The following is a 20,809-nucleotide window of genomic DNA, read 5'->3' on the forward strand; positions in this document are numbered from 1 at the left end:
ACAGCACTCCCGGGGCGGCCTCCCCAGGGCCGAGCCGAGGGGCAGGATCCCCTCCCTGCGCCTGCTGGCCACGCTCCTCCTCACGCCCCCCAGGGCGCCACCGGCCTCCTGGGCCACCGGGGCTGGCTGCCGGCCCAGGGGCAGCTGCTGTGCCCCGGCACTGCCCGGCCCTTCCCCGCAGAGCTGCCTCCCCGCAGGCAGCCCCCAGCCCCTGCTGGTGCGTGGGGCTGTGCCCCCCCGGGGCAGGGCCTGGCACCGGCCTCTGCTGGGCTCCATCAGGTCCCTCCTGCCCAGCTCTCCAGCCTGCCCAGCTCTCGCTGGATGGCAGCGCAGCCTCTGGGGCATCAGCCGCTCCTCCCGCCTTTGTACCAGCCACCAGCCTGCTGAGGGGACGCTCTGTGCCTTCGCCCAGGTCACCGGTGAATCAGCTGAACGGGACTGGGCCCGGCGCTGAGCCCTGGGCAGCACCGCTGGCCACAGGCCTCCAGCTGGGCTCTGCGCTGCTGGTCACAGCCCTCTGAGCTCCACTGTTCAGCCATTTCTCAATCCACCTCACTGTCTGCTCATCCAGCCCACACTGCCTGAGCTCACCTGCGCAGATGTTATGGGAGACAGTGGAAAAAGCCTTGCTGAGGTCAAGGTAGACAACATCCACCGCTCTCCCTTCATCTACCCAGCCAGTCATTCCATCATGGAAGTCTGTTAGTTTGGTCAGGCATGATTTCCCCTTGGTGAACCCATGTTGACTACTCCTATGACTACATATGCTTGTAAAAAGCCCCTCTCCAGCTTTCTTGTAGGCCCCCTTTAGGTACTGGCAGGCTGCTATAAGGTCTTCCTGGACCTCTTCTCCTGGCTAAACAACACCAATTCCCTGTCTGTCTTCACACTCCCTTTTTGCTGGATTCATGAATGTTGGATTTCTGCATTCTGCAGGATAGAGAAATTACTTGGGTTTTCTATTTAGCAACAGTTGGCTTATATTTCTCCTACTGTTTCTGTTCTTGTGATTAGGAATATCCCCAGTCTTTGGTATACCCCTTCTTCCCCATAAATCTGTGGGGGGTTTATTTCTGTTCTTCTCCATGTTTTACAGCCATCATTTCATTGTCTTCTTTTTTCCATTTGTAAGATTGCTTTTATAAAATTTGGTATCACAATAGTAAATGAGGACTTTTTCTTCCATAGAGATGTTAAACTTATTGAAACAGTAGTGATAATTTCTAAATGGCCTGGCTGGAATCAGTATTGACACTTAGCATTGGTATACTTAGATTTGTATGTTCAAAATACTACACAAATAACCAAAAAAAAATTCAGTTCCTGAGAAAGATATGAGCAGTGATATCTGGATTTCAGAGGTTAGGAAACTGCTAGGGAGAGTGATTTGCGTAATACCATGCCATGAGTCATTCTGTTGGGCTGGCCTCTCAGCTGCAACATCTCTGAGGTGCCAGAGGAGCGGACTCTAATGTTGAGGTGAAACACAGGTGACTACACTTTTACAATTCTTTTCTTTTTTTTCCTCTTCTTTACTAGGGGAACTATAATGAAGCTTGTGAATATTTCAGTCAGGCTTTGGAGGCAGCAAAAACTTTAAATAATTTGCCCTTAGTGGATGAAGCAAAGATTTATTGTGGCATTGCGAAGGCTCATAAACTGATGGTGGCATTTAACAGCCACATAGAAGCAGAAGATCCCATCAGCCTCAAGTACCTGCTGGCATGGAAGGAGAACAGAAGTGACATGTGCACTGACCCTCTTACAGTCGGTAAGACATTGGTTATGAAACACATTAGTGCTGTATTGTCCTCAACAGTTAAGTCGTTTTTCTTGTAGAGTTTTATTAAATTATTTTCTAGGTTTAATCCTTGTACTGAATGGAGGTTGGATTTACTCCTTTCTGTGCTTATTTTAAAGACTAAATTAAATAGGTTAATGCAGGAGGGAGAAACAGATAGTATGTAGGAGGGAGAAACAGATAGTAGTATTTGCTATGGATGGTAACTTACATTTTTTAGTGTTTTTTTCCAAAACATCATAGTTATGGGCAAACAGTGATGTATTAGTTCATTCAAATATTATTTTCATCTTTAAATAAAATAAAAAATCTTCATTTCCCATCAGTTTTCCAAGTACATCCAAAACCAGGTTCTCTGTTCCTAAAAGTCATTTCTGCTTGATATAGTGGACATAGTTCTGAATTCAGAAAAACATGATGTTTTATTTTTGGCATCCTTATACCTGACATTGGAGGGGAATTTAAAAAAAGCAACTCTGTGATTTCTTCACTGTGTTTCCTTGTCTCAGATAAAAGTAGAGGAGAGCATTGTGTGGAGTAGACCTCTATTTCATGGATTAAATTTTCTTTACCTTTTTTTCCCCTGTGCTATATGTTAATACAAGACAAACTGAATTACACATTATCTCCAAGTATTGATAGTACTAAACTGTATCATGCTGGGGAAGGAAAAGTAGTAAATCTACTCTACCTTAAAACTTTCCTCTCTGCATTCCTGTGGAGAGTGTATATGTGAAATATAGCAGAAATAAATGACAGCTGGGGTAAAGTCATAATATGGAGCTTCAGAGTTACCAGGTCCAAGTTCCCTTAGTCATCATACTCTCAAAGTCAAAGAACTGCTTGTCTGCTGTCTTTTTGTGTATCTTTTCCTCATAGAATTGGAACACTTAATTATAACTTCAGTTGTGAATTGCATATATAAAATAAGTGGTTAATAGCCTGGTAATTGAAGATGTTAGTGGTTTAACAGGAGCCAGGATACCAGAGGCAACACTGGAAGCAACTAAGAATTGTGGAACAAAGACATTCGTTGGCAGGGTAGTTCTTTCTCAATGATAATGTGTTTCTTTTTTTCCATTACTATATATATTTATGATTTTTGCCTCAATAAGTGAATAACCAGCACACTCACAGATTTTGTTGTGTGGCAGCATTAATTGGGTGCATGTCTCCTGCAAGGGATTGTAAGTTTCTAGACCTGTAGTGCAGATGCCAATAATTCTAACATAGATGGTCAAAGAAGAATCCAATGTCAAGCAATTTTATATGCATTTCATATCAGGATCATTAGCTGTAGCTGATGTAAGTAGAAGGCCAACAAAAATCAACAATGGCAACAGCGGCAACAGCAAAAAGCCAGGAGCCTCAAAGAGATAGGGTGATCTTTCTATTTTCAATATGCATTTTACTTCTTGCACCTAAAGAGGTTTTCTGTTCAACTTTTATACATCACTTTCTCCAGCCAGTTGTGAAACTCATTTATATCCTGAAATGATATGTGCCCCTTTAAGCTCAAGCTTCATGCTCCTCTTTAACAGTACTTCAGGGATAAAAAGAGTATGATTAGAAAAGCCCTTTATGTCCTGGCAAGCATGATACCAGAAACAAGTTTTGCCTGCTGAGATTCTCTTCCTTCTGTATTTCTGCCTAGTTTACCCTCTGTTACTTTCGGTACTACAGTTTTCATTTTAGTTCCAGTTAACTCCAGGAACCCTGTGGCTACTGCATATTTAGCAGCTCTTCCAGTTCAATATCATTCTTCTCATTAGTGCTCCAAGCTTACTCTCATGATACCCAGATTACATCCAGGAAAACATAGTGTCACACTGTCAGCACAATCTGTAACATTCTTCATGTTTTGTGTGCCAAATCTCTCGTTAGTACTGGCATTACATTTTTAATATCTTTGTCTGGCAAAACATCACCTGGCACCAATTCAATATTAGGATTCACCGGCTTTTTTCAGGTACAGCCTTTATCCTACCTTCCGGGAGAATTTCTGTGCGTCCTATGATGAACTCATCACTTTGCAAGTTCCTGCTGTGATAATAGAACAGTATTTCTAGCTCTTTCAAACAGCTTAACGTCAATAGTCTACTAGATTTTTTCTTCAGCCTTTTTGAGGATGAAACAGCTAAAGACAAGATACAATGGTAGCTCTTAATTCGCAAGGGAATGTAATGAAAGCAAGAGGAAGGTAGTAAGTTTTTATTTCTGACTGTTCTGACGGAATAATTTTTCTGTGACAAAAAAATGAAAGTAGTTTCTGTATACTTAGGCAAAAGAAATACTCAGGCTAGTGAAGGAACAATGGCATTTAAATTCAGGTACTGCCATATACCTTATGTCTTTCAACCAAGGCTTATTTTCTAAATCAATCATTTCAATAACCAGGCAGGAAGAACCATTAATTACTCAATTTAGCTCAACATTTATTAATAAAATAGATCTTTTGACCAAAGTTGCTGTGGACAAAAGGGATGGGATTGTCAGAAAACAGTGTTTATAAATGCAAAGGAGAATGTTTCTATCTGCTGTATTTGACTCAGTCACCTGACTTCACTTACAAGACAGTTATTTATGCCACTGTGAGATGTCACTGCAAGAACAAATATGTTTTCATTGATCTTTTTATGTTTAGTCAAACGTATAAAAAAATAATTATCAGCAGAATCAGTAGGCAAAAGTGCTTGCAACTCCAGGTTAAAGCCTAAAAAAGAACCCACAGCATGACTAACACCATCTGATAAGAAAACATTTCACAGGTCTTGCTGTGACTTCACTTGTGACTTGCTGGCTTCTGGAAGGGAGAAGAATAAAGGTGTTGAAGGCAGGAAAATTTTGGATCAGATTTTGGATATTGATTACATGAAGTGCTGACCAGGTGTGTTATCTGTGAGTCTGGCAACTCTTTAACTCCAGGTCATTGCATCTGGTGGTGCTGTGCCTCAGCAAGAAACCTTGTGTGCTTGACATCATCTAACCACTTTTCAGAGTAGACTTAAAATGTGTTGTTTTCCTCACACTAAAAAATCTTCAGTTGTTTTCTTATGAAATGTTATGTGCTTTTGACCACAATTTAGATTTACATTTCTTGACTTCAGAGAACTTGGCAAAATTGACACATTTTACCATAGGTCTTCTGTATCTTTTTTGTTGTTTTTTTAATAATTTAATAATAGCTACAAATGCATCACAAATTACTGTCTTACCCATATCATTAATTGTGAAGTCTTACAATCAATGGAATTATCTTGTACTATCAACTTCAGTATGATCAGGACTATTTTGAGCATTCCACACCTGAGCAGTCTTCATCATGATTTAAAGCACATGCACCAGCTACAACTATAGCTTGGAAAATATAATCCGATCAGGTTTTGTTCTTACTCCCAAATAATGTAGTCCCTCAATATTCTTTCTCCAACTCCCTTTCACAGATGTATGGAATGGTACATTCCATAATGTGACTGTGTCCTTTTTGTTGTGTAAAAAGTTAAATTGTCATCCTACCAATTCACATTTTTAAAGCTCTTCAAGATGCTTTGTAGTCATTTTTTCTGTAAGAGATGTGGCTAGCATCAAATTGTTAGTATGTTGAAGAATAGAGACTTTACCAGGTGCATTTTAGATTGAGTTTGTGTGTGACTTTGTCATTCTTTAGTAAAAGGATTATCCCAAAAGAATGGTAAAGCCAGAAGTGAGATATGAGATCAAAGGTTAAACTAAATAAATTCTGTTAACATTCCTTTACTGTAACTTGCCACAGCCAGTAATTTATGGACCATTTTGGTAACAGTGTCCAACAGTAGAACAGTCTGCTTCATAATGTGATAAACTGCTTTTTTACCATCTCTTCTTTCTGAAGTATACTAATTCCAGGAAAACTTCTAACATTACAAATCTTGTCTTTCCTCCATTAATAAATTATGTTAGTTACCTCAAATGCATGCTAAATAATACTGTTATGCCATGGCACTGTACCCAAAATGCTTGACTGTACTTTAGCAAATGAAAACCAATCTTTATCAGAAATGTGCATTATAAACTATAGTTTGTATTTACCCAGTAGATGTTCATTGGTAGTAGCAGATTTTTTGATCTGAGAACATTTAAGAGAAAGAAAAGACAGTGGACTGATGAAAACTACAAAAATAGCAAGTCTTTGTACCTTACGCAGATACACATCCATAAAACAGTTCTTACGAAGTCAGTGGGAAGGTAGAGGCTTGTGTTAGCAGGTTCCTTTCACTGCGTATTTCATATCTAAAGCTCTGGCATAGGTTTTGGTGTATCACGATACTGATGTGGGACTACCAGAATTGTGCCCGCGCATGCACTCCCTCGAAGCCACTGTTTGTGTGTCTGACTCGTTTATTAATTAGTAAGGTCTGTTCTGCAGTTAGCATGTACAGAAGGCAAATGTATAGGTGTGTGACCAAGTACACACTCCAAGGCTGTCCCTGTGCCAAAGGACTCACTTCTTAATAAGCATGTTTCAAAAGTAGCTCAAATGCTTCAGTGTCCCCTACTGAAATTCACAGGGTGGCTTCAGCGCATTTTTGTGGTGTTTATCAAATAGAATTTGCTTGCTTCTGGAAAAATACTCTGCTTAGAAATGCCAAAATACGTACGTTTAGGAAAATTATTAGCAAAAAGAAAAGAAGTTTAGAGGTGATTCTGTCACACTTTTTCCCTTAAAATTTTCTGAACTTTTTTCCCTTAAAATTTTCTGAACTTGTAGTGCTTCTTCTTGTTCACATCACCTAGCATTCATCAGTTGCTGAATTTTAGCTTGTCTTGCTTTTAATTTTAAAAAATCTCAGTCATTTTTTGTCCTGCTGTACCTTTGATATTAATGCAGAGTATCTTAACTAAATATTTAGAAACAGCATACAGATGTGGATGACAGGTACATTTCACAAAATCAGCTTATCTAGTTCATATATCTTACGTTACTTATTAACTGGGGGGATTTTTAAAGTATTTGATTATGTCTGCTTAGTGATATACTCTGGTATTTTTAGAAAGATAGAGTGATTATTGCTTGGACTACGGAAAGAATCAAATATGAAGAGAAGAACTAAGGGTGACAGGGAAGTATTTTGGCACGTTGTGATCAGCGGCCAGACACACCAGATTCTCAACAAAAAGTCTGAGAACACAGTTTAAATGTCCATGTCAGTTTTGCCATGAGTGCAGTAGCTTGTTCTGTTTTCTGCTGATGGTTGAACTTTATCTGAAAAAAACATGACAGGGGAGTGCTGATATTCAGTGTTGTTTTGCTTTGTGCAGATGCACTCTCCAGGTTTTTTTCCTGTGATTTCTTTTTATATACTGCCTTAAATAATTGGGAATTACTAGACAGGATGAGACGTAGGCCAGGTCTGTGGATTGGCAGTACCAAATTTGAGTGGAGGGTTCGTAGAATATTTTAATGTTTAACCACTGAATAATGTGTTAGGAGAATTTTTTGCATAGCCCTTGCCAAGAGTTGGCAGTTCTTGCATGTCTAAGTGGTGTTATAACTTCAAAAAGTTCACTATCATCCTGTGTAATGTGATCATGAGTCTTCTTGTCATCTATGGTTACATAAAAACATCTTAACCAGGGGAGAATTTGGATCTCATTTAGATTTTTTCTTCCATCTGATACTTTCTATGGAAACATCTAAATCTCGCTATGCATTTGCTTTAGACACATCCTGTGCTAAACATTGTTGGCATCCAGCTGTGTTTTCTCAAACAAGCTCTCTAGATCAGCAGAAAATGGTTCCCTAAATAAGGTGAATTGTTCTTTCTTGTGGAAAAAAACTGCTGGAAGTGGTGTTCGAACTACAGTATATTGTCAGACCCTTTAGTGTAGCTTTATGCACTGAACTAGTGTAGCTTTGTGCCCTGTACTATCAGTACTTGTACTGAAAGTGGAGTTCCTTACCAGTTTAAAAAGTAAAAATTCTCAGGACAATTCTGCAGGACACTTGACTTGCACAAAAGAAATCGAAGCACTTGCCTAACCACATTAGGTCACTTCTGGAGAAATCTTTAATTTGGAGGCATCTGGAAGTTTTAGGTTTGCCTGCAGTCTAGAGCACAAGAGGTGCATTGACAAAGAGAAGAGTCATAAAGCAGCACAGCTGGCAGCTGCTGTGCTCTGGCAGTCCCCTGATGGTTGCAGGGCCAAAGGAGGAATAACCAGTTGGCATACTTTGAAGTGGCCCCAGGACTTCTCCCCATGTGCCCATCATAGGCCCCTTTGCTGCATACACAAGCAGAGATGTCTCAGGTGGTTTTATGCTCTTGTTCTCAAAAGGCAAAATTGATCCTCAGAAAGAACCAAAGAGCAGACTTTTATGTTTTTGTTTAATATTGAGAAGGTTGTTATCATTTAGACTTCATAAAGAACCTTTTATTGGTGCTGTCTGCAAACATGCCAACTGAGAGAGATTGACCTCAGGCCAACATGAAACCAGTTCTCAGCTGCAAGCCCTTCCTTACCAAAAGCTCCCCAACAATCTCTGGACACAGAAAATCAAAGTCAAGACAAAGAAACTGTATTTAGTGCAAATTTTCTGTAACAGAACCCTTAGGTCATCTCAGGAGTCACAGTCAGCGTATCAAACACCTTCCTTCTCCTTGGTCTCCCCAGCCAGCTTTCTTTTCTGCATCTTTGAGGGGTTTTTTTCTGAGATGCCTTCCCTGTCTAGACATATCCTTTTATGTTCCTCTTATGTTTAAGTAACAAATTGCTGTTTTTATTAAGACTCTGTGGTCTAAAGATAGTCAAGATTTAAATTATTTACATTTAGAATGAGCCCATCTATTCTAAAAAGTGAAGTGTCATACTTCCACAATTAATGTATTTATGAAGCTGTATTTCTTTTGTCCAAAAATCCACCTCTCTTTTTATTCTTTTCTGTAATCGTCAGGAATGGTCTGTGATTTTTTTTGAACGGTTTCTGAAACAGTTATTTTCTTTTTGTTTCTACACCTTCCCTGTCTTCTGTGCTCTACTCTTTTGTTTTCTTTCCAGTTCTTCACTTTTATATTGCAAATTTTTCTCTCTCCATTTTTCACCCCACATCTTCATTCACAAAACCGATTTTATGTATGTTTCCGGCAGTGTTTAAGAAGCGCAAGTCAGTTACTTCTATGCCCAGTAGCTAACATCTCAATCTGTACCTTATTAGGTATATCTTTTGTGCTTGTAGTAGAATCAATAGGAGGTTTTTTAAGAGTGATGTTTCAGGTTTTTCATACTGAGCATTTTGGTGTTGTTTTTCATGCTCTGTTTTCATTATGTTGTGATCAGAGAATACACTGGAAAGAATCACACTTCATATTGAGTATCTTGGTGTGTTGGTTAATAGAAAATTGTGAAGTATCAAAATAGCCTTTAAAGAGACCTTAATCACCTGTGTGAATGGATCGACTAAGTTTAAGTGTACAGCTAGGTGATTAATTAGCTTGAAGATCCAAATGCATTCTTCAGTAGATGACCATGCCCCCAGGCTCATCCACTTGTTTCTGCTCACTCAGTTAAGCATTCAATATTATCCGTAACACAGAATATTCCCATTTAAGGGCTCATACAAACCTGGCCACAGAGCCAAGTAATCATACAGTATTTTCCATAGTGTGTCATACACGTACATCCATTTGAACATGTAGCTACTATCCTATAATACTGGCATTCATAAGTATCTGATAGAGTAATCGATCAGGGAAGGCCAATTTGAAATTGTTCTGAATCAAAGGGGTTTTTGTATTTTTTCCATGGTTGCTACGGTTTTAATACAATTTGTTTTCCTAAAATTTCTGTCATATTTTTTTGATTGTTGACACGTAACTGCTACAGATGTTAGTCAAACACAACGTGGCTGGTGTCAGCTTCTGTGGAGAATTAATATTCTGCAGCAGTTTTTGAAACAGGATCTGCAAGTGCCCAGCACCTTTTGTATCTAAACCTTATGCTTATTCATATGCTAATGATAATATCTGTGAAAGCCGACATTCAAACCGTGTCTTTTTTGTGAACTTATATTTCATACTGTCTGATATTTACAGATCACATGAACATAGACATTGAGCTGATTGTGTCTGTCTACACATCTCAACTAGGCATGTAAGTGATAGTACAGTACTATGCGTTCAACTCATCACTGATATAAAATTGAACCTGAAAAATGGAGGATGAGTATGCCATATAGTAATCTTGCTCAGGTCATGTTGTGCACCAAAAGAATTTATGGAATAGGAACTCCAGATCATTCCCCAGTAGCTGGTGTCAAGGAAAATCAGAATGTTGTAGTTGGTAGGAACCAGGAGGGGAGAAGGATGCGTGCTGCACGGTGTTGGTAGTTCTGGACTATACATCAATTTCTTACCCTGGGTGCAGCACTTGCAGCTCTCTGTTTACCTTACGCTTCTGTTATCCTGGTGGAAAATGTCACTTCAGGGTGCTATGGAGCCCAGTCCTTTGACTCCAGAACCTTTCGATCTGCTGAACAACATCTTGAGTTGTGTAATTCCCTGAGCTTATCCTCACTGGTACATTTAGCTCAGTTTTAAGAATAATTTTAAAGCAAATCACATTTTATTTTGTTGATATTCATACAAATATGCACACTTTCATTGCAGTAAGAAGAGAACTGAGATGAAACAATGATTTTAAGCGTTAGGAAATCAACTGATATATTGGAGGATGACTGGGTTTCTGTTCTTTATTCTGTATCTTGAAATACTGTTTACACAGGGAAAAGCAATACTTTAGTTACCATATTAAAACTGTTAGTAGTAACTGTGACAAGTTAGCTGTGATTACCAGGAAAAGATTGTTCAGGCTAATGACTTTGAAATTTGATTTAGATAAATTTAATTTGGTTTTAGTTCAAAATAAAATATTTCTTTCTCTCACATACTTTGATAAGTTTTTAATGATTGTACTGCAATTGTATTAGCTGTTTGGATGGTGGATGTGCATGTGGAGTATATGTACATATATACATACATACAGAGAGAGGAAAATATTGCAAATATGCTAAAAATTGTGGACCAAATACTGCTTTTTGTTATGCCCATAAAATCTTGTTGATTTGAGGGAGGTGTTGCACAAGTGTAACTATGAGCAGAATTTGTCCCTTTTATTTGAGATGCATCATCAAAAGGTAGGTAGAGGTTCAGATAATTGGGGGAATTGCTAGGTATGATGTTCATGCTAGGGAACATAACCTAGATAAGAGGGAGGTTCCAATTGAAGGTATTCTAATAAATAATTTTAGTATATGATATTTTATATTTCCAAAGAGTGTCGCTTGAGTATTTGTGGTGAGAAGCACTGGAAAATATATAACTCACTAATCATAGTTGTGGCATGTTTAAGGAATGATCACACAACTAAAATCTGGAAGATGCAGAAAGAGTTCTAGTATGTCCGTAGGAAAATACGGGGTTAAAGTAGACTATATTTTAAGCAGTGTTCAGTTGACTTGCTGTGTGGGGAGAGACTGAGCAGTCCTGGCTAATGACTTGTAGGTACTGAATCCTCAGGTCTCTCAGGTGGTTTCACTCGACCAGTTTCAGCAGAATGATGAAAAGGTTGAGATAAAATAAACTGACAGTTGCTACTCATCGCAGGCAGCAAGCTGTACCCTGGCAGATGAGACCCTGGGAGCCCTCTTTTTTAAACAAAGGCTTTCACTGCAGTGAGCAATGAACTCCACACAAAAAAGGAAAAGGAGAGGGAGATTGGCAGCTGGTGACCGACAGGAGGAGGGAAGGGAGGGAAACAGAAACACAGCAATTGTTGGCTAATTAGAAGCCATTCCCACCTACTTAATACCAACCCATTAAGCAGAAAACACTTTTCATCTTACTCTAGCTGCTACACATGACATTATACTCCAATCAATACCCTCCCACTGGCTGCCCCACTGCCCACAAATGAATACATTGCAGTTCAAGAATGCAGTAATTGAGTTGGGGCAGTGAAAACTGCAGCTCACAGTCAAGATCTTTCTCTGAAGATCCTAATGTAGTGTTTGTGATGCTTGGATAAAGAAATCAAATCCCTATATTGACAGCTGTCAACAACTGGCAAATGGATGAAGTCAGCAATGAATCCATTTTAACCTTTGATGGAAGAGACAATAAGTATTCATTTTCAGAGTATTTTTTCATGTTTGAGTAAGAGATCTAGGGGTTTTGCACCCAGATGTTTAGATTTTCCAGGGCATTTTGAACTCTGATGCTTGGTTATACCCATGTAATATGTATATTCACATCATTATATGCACGCAACAATATATCTCTGTATCAATCAGTACATCTCACAAGCTTCCTTATTTTCTGGAAGGTTTTGAGGTAGCCCAAACCTTTTAAAAGCATTTACAGCTGCTTGCAATTTTTTTTTTTTTTTTAGTTTTGTGGACAACATATACTCGGGCTATTTTTTTAATGTCATTTTAAGTCCTACTGTGATTTTTAGGGTTACCTTAAGATGTACAGCTTGGTCCACAACAGTATGTTGCACAGCAGATCCAGGATCTTACATTTCAATCATTAGGATCTTACATTTAAGGTTTACATTTAGATTCTTGCAACATTTTTTTTTCAGATTAAATCCCTTGTTCCCTGAGCCATCTGGAGTTGGTAATACTATGCACAATCTGCAGCATAAAGTAATAGTGTGCAGACTGCAGTGTAATTCCTTCTTCATGCCAGTTTTGTCACCACAGAATCAAAACAGCAGGACACTGTTACTGTCCTTCCTTAGTTAGACTGAAGATGACATCAGTGTAAGCGTTTTGGAAGTGCTGGAAGGAGGTTCCAATGCAACACATGACATCTCTCCATCCCTTTCAATTCCAAAGTGAATTGGATATCAATTCAGGAGCTTTTCAAGCCAAATTACAACAAACTGCTACTTCTTTGCCTCTTTCCAGTTGTATTATAATATTTTAAGCTGATTAACATGATTATTATTAATTTTCACTCAATTCATTTATTTCTCAATATTGTAAAGCACCTTTCAGCCACCCTTTTTGTGCCTGTCCCTGGGTTTCTTTTGGTACGTGTTAATGACAATCTTAGAAAAAGATTTGTCCTCAATACAGTCTGTAAAGAGGAAAGAGTCTTCTGATGGAGAATGCTGAAATTTTTACCACTTGTGAAGATGCAAGTACCCAGGACACAGGAGTTGGATATCATAAGGCTTGGAGACAGGGGTTTAATTTACTTAAAGATACTTGGATAGGACAATCAAAGCTACACTCAGATTCCATGTAGATACAATCTGCTTTTTACAATAATCTGGTTCTAACATTTGTTTCTGTAAACTATGGGACTTTGATTCATTTAAACACAGAGGTGTACAAGTTCAGTCTTACTTTGACTAGATGCCAATTAGAAGGATCAGAGGCAGGCTAGGGAAAATGTGAAGAGCAGTTGGCAGTCTTTCTGTTTCTCAGTGCCAAAGCCTGTGGGGTTAATTTGAAGATAACCAAATCACCTTGGCAGCATCATCTCTGGTCTTTTCCAGAACTGTGGAATTTAATGAGCCAGGACAATAAACATAGGATCACAGAAAAATAGTAATGGAAGGGACTAAGAAGTCCTCTTCTCCAGCCCCAGTGTAGGAGCAACTGTATTTATGTCATTTCTAAGAGAAGTTTGCCTTGCCTGTTCTTAAAAAACATCTGGCACTGAACCTTCCACAGCATATGTAGACAATCTGTTCTAAGGGGTAAAATGATGCAGGAAAATTTAAAAATCAGAAAGTTTTTCCTTCACGTCTAAAGTTGTCTGTAATTCAAATTCTCTATCTATTCTATCAATGAGGACTTCAGATTCATTCCTTCCGTTTTTGCAGTAACCTTGGAGAAAGAAATTATCTGACATTATCTGACAAATTATCTGCTGGGGTTTAAAATAAAATTTTATAGTGATTTCTGAAAAGGGCAGTTACAAGGATTGCTTAGTCTAAGTATTGATTAGATATGACAGAACGTAGTTCCTTCTTATGAGCATGACTGATGGAAGGAGGTAGAAAGATGATGCAAGGATCCTATTTCCATTTTACGTTCCAGTTATATTGTCCAGTAGGACTAGTCCATATCACCCCACAGTAGACTGGTACTCACTCCAAAAAGGCAAGAAGAACAAGGGCTTCACCAGCAAGAGATAGACCAATGCAGACAGAAGGGTTGCTGCTTTTTCTTAAATGGTATGTCTAAGTGCTGTGAAGCTTTGTTATTCAAAGTCTCTTACATAATTCAGCACTGTTCTCCTTACACGTTTTAAAGCAGGAAAGCAGCTAGATTTCTGAATTCATCTTAATTGAGTTAAGCCACTCATTCTTCAAATCTTACTAGAGATGCAACTGAACGCAAATGAAATGCTTTAGATCCTTTATGATTGAGAATGCCTCTTCTAGAAACTCAGATGTGGGATCTGAACGGTCTCTTTATCCATTCTAGACTGTATGTTTTGCTACTTCAAAAAACAGACTGATTTTTCTCCAGGTTCAGAGTTCAGTAATTGAATCCATATCCTCAGATAAATAAAATCACAGTACTGCTGTGTGCCTTCACAACTCTCTGTTCTCATAAAGCTGTACTGAGTCCTGGTTTGCCAGTCTTCTGTAAAGAGAAATAAAAATATTTATAAGTCAAATGGCTCGTCTTTTGAGCCCTTATCAAATGTTTGTATTCCCTTTTCATCAATTCTTTGGTTTTTTCTCCCATGGTGGCTTAATTAGGGTGGGTTTTTTTCTGATCTTGGAACCCCTTCTAATAGTCTTATCTGAAATAGTTCCCTTGCTCCAGGTTCTCAAATAAAATTTTTTTCTAAATGTCACTCCTCTTTCTGTCGTAAGAGTTAACCATAGCTGCCTCCATTAGTAAAGCTTCCTACAGAGAAGCTTCTACCTAAGTGAGAAGCTGACAAGGCTGTTAGGCTGTTCTTTGCATAAGACCCATTCATGAAAAAATCTGAGGCTATATTTGCCTTCTGCAGAATTTGTAACTAGGGGAAGAGAGTACAAAAAGCATCAATCTTCAGATAGATCAAATGATCAATAAAACTCGTTCAGATTGCATCCAGCAAGCATTCTGCTCAGGGAGACTGCTTCAGGAAAACGACTTCATCATAGTTGAACAGTAAGAGTATCCTGTGGAAGCAGTTATGGCCAGGCAGTTAGTTGGTTTTCCATACCTTCTTTCACTCCATGTGAAATGGAAGTGTGTTCAATTTCTTCTACCAATTTCAGTCATCTCACTCTGCTGTGAATGCTCCAGATTGATAGATGGAGCTTCTCTGGAGAAAAAGGGTGTTTCTTTCCCCTACTTACATGTACACCAAGCACTGCAAAGACACACACTGGTTTGGTTTTTTATATTCTATATGACTGTGTGTGTGGGTGTTTGAGAAAGGGATGTTCCTAATGGAAAGAAAGAAGAAAATTGATTGTCAGACTTAAAATTAAATATGTTGTCCATTATTGATTTCCATAAACTTGAGGTTTCTGTTCAAGTTCTTGTAATCACTGAGTCTTCAGTGCCTCTCTAGCTGTAAACGTTTTCAAGTATTTGTCTCTAAGGATGTGTGTGTGGGACCTGATGTCCAACATAGTCACATTTAGTTAAGGGGAAAACATTTTTTTTCCTGACCTTTATAGTTCCTGTGTACACAGAACTTTGTCGTCTCGATAATAAGGAGGCTGTTGCATTTTATTTAGACTAGACTGAGGTTTCCTATGTGCCTGAGAATCTCAGTCTCCATGGATAAAACAAAGGCTTAAGAGCTTCTGAAGTAATCATTACTTAGAAGACTGAAGGATTTTGCTTTACGGCTTCCTGGAAACAGATGAAAAGAGTTTCCCTCCCATCAGTGTTGTTTTAATTGTGATTCTGAGGTGTTAGCAGTTGAGGCATGTTTGGTTACTGCAAGAATTCAGTGAAACTTTATTTTTTATTTAATATTTTAAAACTATAGGTTTGATTTTAAAATGGATTATTCATCCCTCCCCCCCTTCCCCAATAAATTCAGTTTGGGTTTTGGCTTAATCCTAACTCTTCAGTTCTTTCCTGATCCTAAAATTGTCTCCATTGGCTGATTTTGGTGCAGTTCTGGTGCCGGCTGTACCTCCATACTGCAATATACATATATATGTTTGGCAATTGCCTATGTGGTAATCTTCAAGTTTTTCATATCTACCTGAGACCGCTCAGGTTCTTTCATGTTTGCTTTGCTATACACAAATTAAAAAGGGAGAGATTTGAACCAACTTTATATGCTAAAAGTAAGATTAACAAATTGGTATTAGCAAATATAATCACCTAAAAGAACTGGCCCTTAGAACACTCTCAGATTAAGCCACAGTTGCTCAGTCTCAGCAGCTGCCTTGAAGGGCTGGGTTTAACTGGCTGCATGTCTCCACATGGTGTACCTCCGATGGTGTGCTTCTCTGGATCGGCACGGTATGAGGTAGAAGGGAGCAACACTCCCCTGTTGCAAAGCCTCTCTTCCTCATTTTCCTGTCATATTAGCAGGATTGTAAGCAGAAATACTTGAAACTACAAAGTGTGGGGGTTTTTAAATCAGTTTTAACTGAAACTGCAGCAACTGATGGTAATTTTTTATGTATTGCATGGAAACTGAGAATGTTTCTGAACCTTCAACAGCAATCTTTCTGTACGTTTGAGATTCTTTTAAATTTAACCTTAAAGTAATTCAGAATTTCCTGGCTTTATTATGTTCTTACTGGCAGGATAATTGCTGGTATCATTGAACTGGTTTTACACACAAAGTCCTGATACGAACTTAGCCTTGATTACATCAAGTGCAGTTTTATACAGGAATGATTGCCTTGTACCTGAAAATCGGGTCTATCTTGATAACCAGAGAACGCTGTGAAACAACTTAACACATTAAATGTATTTATGACCAATCCATGGTATCCTTTTGAAAATCACCATTTTTATTAATCATTATGAAAAATAAGATCTGTAACAGAAAATTGTTCTTTAACGAACAGAGTACCGTCTTGGAGAGCAAAGTGTAAGAGACGACACATGACAGTGTGTCTGAGGGGAATTTTGGTACTTTGAGGTCAGCTCTTATAGGAAAAATAGCTTAATACCATTCTTGCCCCTAATTACATGAAATTGGTATTCTGTCACACGGGTGCTTTATTTAGCAGCAGTGAAGTATAGCAGGATGTGAAATATGAGGAAAGAAAAAATAATATCAGTGTAAACTGAGGAACAAGGTCCATGAACATGAGCCTTTACAAGGCCGCTTTGTACTAAGTGTAACTAAATGACACTTACAGCACAGTGAATTTCCATTCAGGAGTGGCTCTGCATCACTTGATTGGGAATATTTTATATTAAGGAGTTGTCTTTGAGTAAGAACCACAGGCATTAGTATCTATACCTCTTTTCCTTGAAACGGGGGGAGCGTGCCTTTTGACTCCACTTTACTTCCCCTACGTTTCTTTGAAGTTATTATGAACTTCATGATGGAGTCCAGCACGAGCAAGATGTGGCCCTCACTGCCAGCAAGGGTAAGAAAATCTCATTCTTCATTTTGTTTGTGCTCCCATGTTATCCTAGACAGCAATGCTATGCAGGATGCACTTGCAAAAGAACGCTGCCTTCTAGTACTTTACATCAAGGCAGAAATGCAAAACTGATATTTTTAATGCCCCTGTCATGACCGTCTACTGTCCTTTTGTTTGCAAGAGGTGCTCTAGGGCCAAACAGGGCCCTGGGGTGGGGGCCGAGGTGAGTAGGTGCTCGCAATCGTGCCAGGAGTTGCATTTCGCCTCTAGAGGGCGCACTTTGATTCCTCTTGATCACCCAACGATTTGCTGTAACAAAAGCAAGTGAGCGGGTGAGTACAGCCACTTAGCATGAGCAGCAACATCACACGCCAGCAGACACTGTTGAGGCAAGGCTCTTATCTTATGCAATAAACCATCTCAGCTTATGTGTACTCTTCAGAGATGGAGCCTGCCTCTTTTTTCACTGAATTGGCTGTTAGGTATTCAATCAGCATTCAGATTTATGCTTTAGATGCTCATGAAAGAGGATGCTTTCCTTCGTGTGCTTGTCAGTGGTGATGCTTGCATGCAGTTTTTATATTTTTGGAGTTATTTTCTTAAAATATTAACACAAACATCCTGCCACGTAGACAAATCTGTGGAGATACTGAAATCTGGAGAGTTAAGAGATTTCCAATATAAGGTTTTATTTTACCCTTTGACTTTCTTATAAATCCTTTTCTTTTCTCTCTCTCTTTAATGTGAAAGGTGTCTTCAGGAATATAGCTTATCATTTTCCTGTGATATATGTATGCTTTAAAACGTAGTCTAAATTTGCTCAGAGAAAATCACATTCAGGATCTAGTAATATAGTTGCATTCAAGACAGAATAAAAGGCTTATATTGCTACATCTGATTCAAAACAATGGCTTAATTGGCCAGGAAAATGTAGTTATCAGATGACAAAGATATGAAGTCAAGGGCAAGATATGCCTGAAAACAAGCATTTTCCTGCCTAAAATTAGGCAAAGTTAATAGGTTAAATTTTGTTTATTGAATAAGAGAACCCAAAGTTGATTGATATAGTAATTTCAGTGTTTGCTATGGCAAATATTTAGCTCATTATCAGTTTTAATAGCATTTTGCAGAACAAGCCTTTTCTTGACATGCAGAAAATACTATTAAATTTCCCTGCATAGATACATTGTTATGACATGCAATAACTACTTGAATATAAAGGGGATTAATAATTTAAAAGGTGTTAACAAATTAGGGCCATCATTAAAAATAGACTTTGAACCATTTTGTAGAAAAATCAGATTGAGGTAATGCTCCGCTCTTATGATAAAGAATTACAGCATTAATTCTGCAAAGTGAACTTATTGCTCCTATTCGTCTCCAAAACCCTGGAGCATTAAAAGACAGGAAGAATGAAATGATCACTGCATTTTTTCAGGCACAACAGCTCTAATATTTCCATCACAGTTTCACAGCTCAGCTTGCATGGTTGTGCTAGAGGAAAAAGCCCATAAACGTCATGGTTCCCTTTGTTTTGTTTTTGCTGGTCTTATGAAATCGGGTCAAATTTTTTCAGACAGTTTATATTAATATACTGAGAATTTTGCTTGTACAGCATCTGTGCAGAGTATAAAGCAAACATTTCTTCTGTATAGAAGCTGTTCTTTTCTTGATTTGAAAATGTAATTCTCAGTTTTCTTTGCATTTTGTTTTTCTTTTCTTGCAACAATTGATGACCAGAGGCATTTCAAGGTTGAATTCTTGTTGGTTTGCAAATTATTAATTTGTTTTCTTTCCAACTTGAGATAAACAGAAATAAGATCACTTTTGAAGCCTTTTCTTATTGTTTCGTATTGCATCCATGAAACATGCAGAAAAATGGATCATATTTTTTTGGCATAAGTGTATTAGGTAATGTGTTTGTGATTCTTACTGATGTGAGTAATCCCTGCCCACATGAATAGTTTCACTGCAGTAAGGGTCAGGAGTGGACCCTTATTCTAGAAATAGTTCGGTTGAAAGATTTAAACAAGCTTTAAAAGGCTAAGCTTTTATTTTTGTTTCATTCCTCTTATTGTTTTCTTTCAGACGTATTTTGGAGAAAAAAAAAAAATTCTGGGATTTAAGTAATAAATTTCACATTTGAAGGACAGAGATATCAGGAGCTCTTTCAGGCCCTGGAGGTAGCAAAATATTTGTCCTTTCCCTCTCTCTTATTCTCACTTGCCATGACAGTCATCTCCCTTCATAACATTTCCCTCTCATCCCCCTTCCTGAGTTTTCCCTCCCCTTCTCCTTGCACTTTCTGAGACCACAGAACCCAGATGGTGCCCTCACTGTTGCCAGGCCCTGGGGGAACTGTTTCTGTTATAGCACCTCCCAATAGCTGTACTGAGAAACATGCCAAAAGTCCAGTGCTGAGATACGTTTAATTTTGATATTATTTTCTTTCCAGTGAATTTGTTTCTCAGCACCAATTTTTATCCCTAAACTCAAGCCTCCAATATGGGCTATGGTGCAACATCAAGTTTAAATAAAATGAGTTTACGTCATCTTATGATTTTAACAGTCAGATGTTGTTAAAGCACCAATCAATAAATGGTTAAAGCATCGTTTATATAGCACCTCTATTCCTGCTAACACTGAAAAATTCATAACACCATGACATTTTTCAGGCAGAAGTGCATATGTTGGTGCAGACATAAAGAACATCTCCTATTATGTACCAAAATACCAGTGTTTGATTTTTTTAATCACACAGATGAAGTGTGATAGAGAAAGTAGAACACATAACAGAGGACAGAAGATTCATGATCTGATAAAGTATAAAATAAGAATAACTGTGGTAGAGATACAGTTAGCAGGGGACATCAAGGAAAACAAACTATTAGTATGTTATTAGCCAAAGGAAGATCAAGGGGAGTATTAGTCTGCTATACAACAGAAGGGAGAAACTCTTAATAGATGACCTATGGGAGGCCAATGTGCTTTAATGCTTTTTTTGCTTTAATCTTCACTGAAAAGGTCAGCTGGGATCATGTGGCAAACAGAGTTTATGTCTGCCACAAAAAAGCAAGATCCAAGGCTAGAACAGGAGAAAGTAGGCTAGAGAGTACTTAGAGGAGTTAGATCTTCAGATCAGATGGGCCTTCAGAAACTTCATCCTGCAACACTTTAAAAAATGGCTGGATCAATCTTGAGGTCATTAGCCATTTTTGAAAACTCACGGAGGTCAATTCAGGTTCCAGAGTAGTGGAAAAAGACAAATCTGATGCCTGTTTTTAGAAAAGGAAAGAGGAGGAGCCACCAAGGAATTTCAGATAGATCAACCTAAGATCCTGTAGTGGAAAAATACCAGCCCATATAATCAGATGTTTAGTAGATGCCTAGGAGAAAGCAAGGAAATGTGTGACAGCCAAAATGCGTTTGCCAAAACTAATTGTG

The 20,809-nt window shown here is 38.5% G+C and overlaps 1 protein-coding gene across 1 annotated transcript in view; it reads left to right on the forward strand.

Moving 5' to 3' along the window:
• Window positions 1-20,809, forward strand: part of TTC29 (tetratricopeptide repeat domain 29) — a 213,923-nt gene that overhangs the window by 159,943 nt on the left and 33,171 nt on the right. The window contains exon 11 of the mRNA XM_056326730.1: window positions 1,540-1,771. Coding sequence (XP_056182705.1) covers window positions 1,540-1,771 — 232 coding nt within the window. The remainder of the gene's footprint in view (window positions 1-1,539; window positions 1,772-20,809) is intronic.

This window comes from Falco biarmicus, chromosome 1, assembly GCF_023638135.1.
Source record: "Falco biarmicus isolate bFalBia1 chromosome 1, bFalBia1.pri, whole genome shotgun sequence".
NCBI lineage: Eukaryota > Metazoa > Chordata > Aves > Falconiformes > Falconidae > Falco > Falco biarmicus.